The 8,635-nt window shown below is 32.1% G+C and overlaps 2 protein-coding genes across 2 annotated transcripts; one reads left to right on the top strand and one right to left on the bottom strand.

The window, feature by feature from the left end:
* Nucleotides 1–812: 812 nt before the first annotated feature.
* On the top strand, nucleotides 813–1,463 carry LOC110636573 (putative calcium-binding protein CML19). The gene has a single exon (XM_021786341.2). It carries the CDS (start codon nucleotides 903–905, stop codon nucleotides 1,332–1,334), a length of 432 nt encoding a protein of 143 aa, XP_021642033.2. The 5' UTR covers nucleotides 813–902; the 3' UTR covers nucleotides 1,335–1,463.
* A 3,004-nt stretch (nucleotides 1,464–4,467) lies between these two features.
* On the bottom strand, nucleotides 4,468–7,498 carry LOC110636565 (protein LYK2-like). The gene has a single exon (XM_021786329.2). It carries the CDS (start codon nucleotides 6,697–6,699, stop codon nucleotides 4,669–4,671), a length of 2,031 nt encoding a protein of 676 aa, XP_021642021.2. The 5' UTR covers nucleotides 6,700–7,498; the 3' UTR covers nucleotides 4,468–4,668.
* Nucleotides 7,499–8,635: the final 1,137 nt, after the last annotated feature.

Genomic DNA, 8,635 nt, shown 5'->3' with positions numbered 1-8,635 from the left:
TTACTAGGCTTTATTGATAGAATACCATTATCCATATTTAAAAATCTAAAGTGTTTAATAAAAAAAAATCAATAATCCATATTGTTTTTTGAATTGTCAAGGAGCTCATTAAATATAGCAAAAGAAAAAAAAACCCGCGATAGGGAGAAAATAAAACTCCAATATTAGAAAGAGAACCTAAAATTTATTCCTAATAAACACATATCTAAGAAGATAAATTTAAATATATTCTAAACGAACACAGATATGAGGGTTTATTAGAAACAAAACTAACAAACAAAATAACAAAACAAATAAAGATAATTAATTTAGGATAGTTACCGATGAAAAATTCATTAGTAATCACCCAAAGAAAAGATCTGAAGGAGAAAAGGAAAAGAGGAGGGGGAGATATTCTTTCCAGTGTTTAGCTTTTGTTTATTATTATATTCTTTCCAGTGTTTAGCTTTTGTTTATTATTATTTTTCAATAATTTTTACATTCGTGTCATTTAATATGAAGATTAAGTTATATATATTTTTTTAAAAATCAAATAATTAATTTGATTAAATAGATGGAGTAATTAGTAATTTTTCCTATATTCAAATGATGTCGAAAGGTCTAAATAAGGTCCTTTCTTCGTTGATTCCTGTACTTAATTATGTGCCACAATTCAATTTCTGCATGCCCCATCCATGACGTAGGAGTCTTGAGTCTTCTCTCTTATTTACGAAATTACCTCCCACCTTCACTAGTTGGTCAAGTCACGACACGCGGCTTCCCCACGTTCTGCATATAATCCATCAACTTGTATATATACCTCTCTGCCTTATCAGAATCCATGCCTCTCTGCGTTCTTCATGCAATCAACTAAGTAATCCTGAAAACCCAGATTTTTCTTTCTTGTTCTTCCATTAAATTTGATGATGAATTACAACAAATTCCAGGAATATGAGCGTGTGTTTAACCACTTCGATGAGAATGGAGATGGGAAGATTTCCCCTTTCGAATTGCAGAGATGTGTCGGTGCTGTAGGGGGAGAGCTGTCGCTGGCGGAGGCAGAGGCGGCTATTGAGTATTCGGACTCGGACGGTGATGGGTTGTTGTGTTTTGAGGACTTTGTTAAGTTTGTTGATGGAGGTCAAGAAGAAGAGAAGGTGAAGGATTTGAAAGAGGCTTTTAAGATGTATGAAATGGAAGAAAGTGGATGTATTACACCTAAGAGTTTGAAGAGGATGCTTAGTAGATTAGGTCAATCTACCTCCATTGAAGCTTGTAAGACTATGATTGCTCAGTTTGATCTTAATGGTGATGGAGTTCTTAATTTTGATGAGTTTAAGGTCATGATGTTATGATTAAATGATGATGATGATGAGGAGGAGGAGGAGGAGGAGGCTCTCCATATATCTGTTGATTCATTCATGTACATAAACATTATTTTATTCATCATTTAGCTTGAAATAAATATGCCTCTGTTTCACCTAGTTTGGCTTGATTTAATGGCTTAAGGTATGATACTCATTTGATAAACTTAGAATTGAGTCCCCATTATAGCCAATTATTAAATGCATTTATAATATTACTTCTTCATTCATATAAATGTGGAATTAATTTCCAAAATTTATAAAAAAAAAACACATAAATATATAAAAAAAAAACACTATAATTGGTGTGGTAAAAAATTTCTTGTGGGTAATATGCAAAACAAATAATGAATAGGTCAGGGAGTTTATTTCTAATACTTTCAGTAAGAACTTTCGGCCCTTATCTTTAAAAAAATTTAGTGAAAATGAGACTTAAATCGAGAGAAATTTAATTAAAATAAGACTAAAATGACATACTTATCTTTAACAAATAAAGTTAATTACGATATTTATGATTCAATCGATCCAATTGTAGGCTCAATTGTTTATTTTTTCATATGTTTTCTTCTAAGAATTCTCCTCTTTCTTGTGTTTAATTTTGTTTTTGCCATTAGATTAGTATATAGCCGAATGGTCGAATTATTAATAGTCTCCTAACGCAAAAAGATTAAGAATAAACTTTAACAGTTTGCTTTTTCTACAATTTACTAACATGCTAAGAAAATTTACCAAAAGGAAAAATTGGGTGTATAGTTTTAGATAAATTTGAAATGCTTTTCTGATACTTTGAATATATAAATTCATGCAATTATGTAATATAATTAATGATATACAATTAATATAGTTTGAATTTCTCTTATTAGGGATTTTTTTTATTTAGCTCTATTTATTATAAATTTAAAATGCAAGATATATAGTGAAATTCACCTATATATTTATATTTTGAATCTATAATGAATTAATTTATACAAGAATTTCCCTTTTGTGTAGTAGGCTGTGATTAATTAATGATCCTTGATTATAAGAAACAATACGTAAATGGTTGACATTAGATATGGCCATCATACTGGATTGAATCGAATCGAGATTATTAGTTTCTATTCAAGTTTCCAAAGGATCAAAACTGAAATTGTATGATTCTTGATTTCAATTTGATCAAATTCAATAATTATTTTTTTAATAAAAAATCAATTTTAGTTTAAAATTCAGCTAATCGATTTTAGTTGAATTGAAAATTAATTTTAATTAAACTGATTTTAATCAGTTTTAATATGATTTTAATTTCTATCTAATATAATTCAATATGTATTTTTTAAAAAGAAATTAAAGTATTTAGTTAATTTAAGTTTGATTAATTATCTTCATATCATAATTATGCAGACCAACACTAATTATTAAGGGATAAATTATAAACTAGCTACTATAAAAGAATTCCAAGATTCTTTTATCAAAAGTAATTGATTAATTAATTAATATGAGACATAGAAATTACCTCATTGATTTTTTTTTTCTTTTACTTAAATTATTAGTTTCCTTATGAAGTGTTTTTAATTTAGAAGTTAGAAAATCAGTGGTCTTGCCTAAAATTGGAAATTAACTCAGGAATGTGGTAAATTTCTTAAAAAGTTTAGGAATACGTATAGATTAATTCAGGAATAAAATAGATGAATTTCACTATAAATAAATCACTTTTTATATTTTGAAAATTTTTAAAGAAAAATGAAAGTTTTATTCTATTTGATTTAGCTATCAGATAAAGTTAATAATGGATAGCAAAAAATTGATAGTTAGAAGTTAATCGTAACTGATTTATCTAAGATTTTGGTAAAACTGTTATATGTCAGATAAATAATAAAGATATATATCATATTATTTATTTTACTATTGAAATAGACTTATAATTATTAATTTATTATACAATATATTAAAATTATAATATTTTTTAAGTACATATAAAAATAAACATTATAATTATTATATTTATAATATTTTATATTTATTATAATTTAAATAATCTATTGGTATAAAAAATTTTTTTTGAAAAACTTAAAAATTTTATAATTAATAAATTTTTGAAAAGATATGTGATCTAAATAAAAAATAAAATAAAATCAAGTACAAGCCCATGAAAATAGCTCTAAAAATATTTTATTAGTTGCCTATTAATTATTAATTCTATTTGTCAAATACCTTGATTTACCTGTTGAAGTATTTATCAGCTGTCAGTTATACCCGAAAAGTGAATTAAATTCTCACTAAATTTTTAATCTCTTACGTAAAAAAAATAATTTCACCAACTGAATTATTAATATAATGATATTCTTTTTAATATAATGACATTGAAAAGCATTGATGAATACTAAATTTCAATATGTCAATCCAAATTGATTAATACTCATGACATAATATATTAAAAAGTCTCAACAAATTAAATTCCCTACTTAAAATAAAGATAAAGATTGACTAAATAATATATTAAGATCACGTGCAAATTTATTATGTAGAAATTAGCAAATTACAAAACATTGATAAATCCTATGTTTTTGAAAACCTGGGTCAAAATTTTGAAAGAAATACAAAACCAATTTCAAGACTTTGATTTTTATCATGTTTGTTGTCAACAAAATATCATGTTGAAAATATTTTTTTTTCTTCAATATTTTCAAGGAGAAAGGAGAATATTACTCATAATTACTATAGTCGTAATTATTAAAAAAGTTTTATGTTCTTGTAAATATTATTGAACTTTAATTTTTATTATAAAACTCATTAAATTTTAATTTTTTTAAAAAAATTCAAATTAAAAGTTTTCAAATATCTATTAGTTAACTTGTTTATAAAAGAAAAAAAATTAACGTTTAGTGATTTTATAAAAATATTTATAAAATTAAGTGATCATGGGTAATTATTGGTGAATGATTTACCTTTATTATTTCATTTAGATTGGAAGGCTTGGCAGAAAGGAAAAAAAATGATAATGTTAAAAATTGAAAATATGAAGAAATCAAGGTTTCAAGATTTTATTGTTCCAGTCCAAACAAGAATTAGAATAGCAACAAAAGAAATCAAATAATAAGAAAAGCAAACAGAAGCAGGTTGCTTTTTAATCTGTATGATTCCTGAATTATAAAATATATGTGATTCTATTATTCTTCAGAAGCTGAAACAGAATACAAAGTAGAGACCTGCTTGCTGTGTTCATTCATTTTCTTGATTACATATATGCACTATTGATCCCACTCATCAAGATTCCAAAACCAACCAAGAACTGGAATTCCCTACTGGTGGCTGCAGCTTTTGGATCCTTTGAACTTGTTATTATCATTCACAGACTGGTTGCTGCAGCCTTCACTAGAGGCTTTGATGAGCTTTCGCAGATTAACATGTGCTTTCCTTCTGGTGATTCTTCAACCAGTCTTGATAACTTCTCCACAATTTCTTCTGCGCTTGGTCTTAAACAAGGCTCTTCATCCACACATGATCGTGCAAGATTGGCCAATGTCACTGCTGCATCGAATGAAAAGATTTCGTCCAATGCATCATCCATCCATTTCCTGAGCTCATCTGCATTTTCTGATAACAGTATGGACTTGATTTTCTCTGAGAGCCAAATGCTTTCTTCCCCCTTGTTGTTAGGTCTTGCTATTGGTGTTTTCCCTGATAAAACCTCCAGCAAAACTACCCCAAAAGCAAATATGTCCATGCTTGGAGAAACTACGCCTTGATGAATGTATTCTGGAGCCATGTACCCCAGACTCCACGAGGCAGGATTAGTAGACTGGAATTCTGGGTCCTCTGAATCATCATGAACACACCTTGCCATGCCAAAATTCCCAATTTTTGCGTTGAATTCTTCATCTAAGAAGATGTTTCGGCTCTTCACATTTCTGTGAAGATAGCTTGGCTTCATGATATGATGCATGTACCGTAAGGCCATTGCTACTTCAAGACATATCTTCAGCCTCTGATTCCATGTCAAGAAACAATCGCAGGAGGCTATGAACTGGTTCTTCATGGCCAATCCACCGTGAAGCCAATCCTTCAACGACCCGTTTTTCGCAAATTCAAACGCCAAAAATGACTCAGGACCATCACTTAAGCATGTCCCCAAGAGCCTAATTATGTTCGGATGATGGTGTGTGGCACTGTGGAAAAGCCCAAAATCAATCTTTGGAATAGTTTCCGATTTCATGCGCTTTATTGCCAAGTTCTTCCCATTGAGACGACCATGGTATACAGAGCCGTCTATAAGATTGCTTGAGCTGAAATCTTCAGTTGCTTTTCTCAGTTCTTCTACAGTATAGGTCTCCACAAGCACCTTGCGTGGGGTGCTATCAATGATCTGACCATCCTGGGATCCATCGAACGAGACCTTTTTCTCTCTTGTGGTTCTTACACTTGAACTAAGCTGTTGAAGCTCCGGATCTCCCTCCTTGCTTGAATTCTGCTGCTTCTTCTTCTTCAGCTGGATAAGTAAGAAAGCTACTGCAGCAACAATGCTCGCTCCAACTACAACCCCAATAACAGCAATATAAATTCCTACCATCCACATCTTGGACTTTTTCTTATGTGGACTAATTACTGGGATGCTACTTTCAGGAAAACGTGAATTGGGTTCGCGGGGTTTTGCAAGGGGACCAAGGGCAGGCTTGCCTTTAAGTGGTATCAAAAGAGATGTAAGAGGTACAAGGCTTTCAGGCTTAAAGTTTGCCACTGATCTGTTATTTGCAGATACAATAGCTTCTGGAGTCGTATTGAACTTAATGGCCAGATTTGAGATTGTATCGCCTTCACTTACTGGATATGAGAGCAAAATTCTTGTTGCTAGGCCGACTTCTGATGAATATGGACAGGCACATCTAAGTGGTATCAATAGCCGAGCGTTATCCCCAAGATTCGATGGTGGGATGCCCAGATTCTTCTCTTGGATGGCTCTACAGGTCGTCAAGCCCTCCAAGGACTCAGCAATGCCATAAAAACTCTCCCCCTTGATGGTAGTTTTGGTGACCTCAGCCTGAAAGAAGCTACCATTACATTTACATTCTATTGGCATCAACAGAGGCTGATCTTTGGGAAGAAACTCTGTGTCAGCAGAGAAACCATTTGCTGCAGCAATTACAAACCGATTGAGACCCAAGTAAAAACTCAAATTGGAGAGAGATGAGAAGTAAGAATTAGTGGAAAGAATTGCAAAAGCTCTGCACTGATCCTGCGATCCATTAGCATTACAACGGTAGCCAGAAGCATCAGAAGACGTGGTTTCACAGCTCAAAAAGTTCTGCCCAAGTGCAGGAACAAGCAGACAGAGCAATAAGACCAAAGCACTAAAGCAGAAGTTACTGGTATGAGTAGCCATGCCTGTAACCCCTCACTTCTACTTAGAAGGCCTATTAAAATAAGAATTTTCTCACCCTGAATGGATGAATATCTTGGATCTATACAAAAATGCTGTCAAAACAGAGTATCTTTTTCAAAGCTGTTCATGGACAAGATTCTTGGTGGTGGCAAAGTTACATTTTTAAGACTGATTCCAGCTGTATGTTTAACCTTGGACTTGATTTCATTATCTAAGGGACGGCTATCTATCCCAAAGTTTTCAGTTGCTCAATGATCATAACCACCACTCTTAGACTACTTGATAGTAGGTTCTTGGATTTCAAACCTGCTTTTATACACACAATGTACACATAAATCCTCTATCCACGTGCCAGTGCAAGAAATTCTTCTTTTTACTTATATACACAAAATATGGGTATTGGAGGGAAACTCACATAAAAAAAACATACAGGTATCCGTGTAGAAATTTGATGAAGATTCATTCTAAGGAGTGTTTCAATGCACGAGATGATAAAGGAAAGATTCTAGGTAATCTTCAACTGGCCAAACTTACATGTAAGTATTGGTTAAAACATTTCAATTAGCCAAGCAACTGTGTTTTCACGGCAACGGAGAAAAATAAAATGAAAATTGAATTACTGCATATTTATTCAGTTTAAATTATTACTAGATAGAGAGAAAGCGAATTTAAGAAAATCACACCCTAAAAGCTAGCTATTGAGGTGAGAGAACCCAAATCCATACTTTCGATGTGAGACACAAGTTTTTCTTACAATGGATCATAAGAATACCCCACACTTAGAGAACCAACATCCTGGTTGGTGTCACGTTGGTCACGGCTAGCACCCTACAAATTAGACTACCTATCCTTACACAATGGGCCTAGGTCACTATTCCGTGAGTCACAACTCCATGGACTACTACTCCATGGGCGAATACTCTAAATGTCGGATCTCACAAGATGGAGCCGACTCCGATACCATTGATATGAACTCAAGAGAACCATACCCCAAAAGTTAGAGAGAAGGTATATACGTAGAGTGATGTATTGGTTTTTTGAAGGAAAAATATAAAGGCATATAATAAGACTAAAATGGTACAGCCCAAATTATAAAAACTGCATAAAAATCTCATAAAATCAAAACAAACACTAAAAATGAAAACAAAACTTATCTTCAACTTTTTGACTTATTCTTTTACAACAATTTAGAATATTTTTTTTAACAGCAAATAGATGCATATCCAACATTATGCATGGCAGACATTTCTCCCTACATGAGGTATGCTTGAATTAGTGGCAATTTCCTTTTCACATCACATCAAAGAGAAACTAAGAAAGCATATAGGGAAGCCTATAGTATAGACTGTTCTTTCATGTAAATTATCATGACGACCAAAAACGCCTTCATCATCCACAGAACTGCCAGACACAGCATGTGAATTTTATCTTTCCAATTCCGTCTCATATGCAGAGGTGGGAGGTACTAAACAGGAATAAGAAATTCAAGGGGATCCTTGTTCATGAACCTTGAAGCAGGCAAGTATATCGATCAAGCTATGATACCTTCAACATATCTATACAAATGCGTATAAAATCATGAATAGTTATCCAAAAGATTAAGATGTACGTACGCAAGCTCTGTTTTGTTAAAGCAACATGGATAGAAATGATATGGGTTTTTGACAACTATGAAAAACGAAAACAGAAGATAATTATGAATACACAATGAAAAGATGGTATGCATGGTAAAGCATAGGCACAAAAGTGAGGAGAAGATAGGGATTGATAGGTGGACATGGACATGAATATATATCCCGAGTTGACGAGAACCAATAATGTCCTAAAAAGTACTGGCTATGCTGAATTTTCCTCGCATATTTCTCTCCAGTATCCATTCCAATGATAACTTATAAGAATAGCTTAAAGGGTAGCACTTAGCATCTAGCAAGCTTAT

This window comes from Hevea brasiliensis, chromosome 15 (assembly GCF_030052815.1).
Source record: "Hevea brasiliensis isolate MT/VB/25A 57/8 chromosome 15, ASM3005281v1, whole genome shotgun sequence".
NCBI lineage: Eukaryota > Viridiplantae > Streptophyta > Magnoliopsida > Malpighiales > Euphorbiaceae > Hevea > Hevea brasiliensis.
This window is presented reverse-complemented; position numbering and strand designations above follow the sequence as displayed.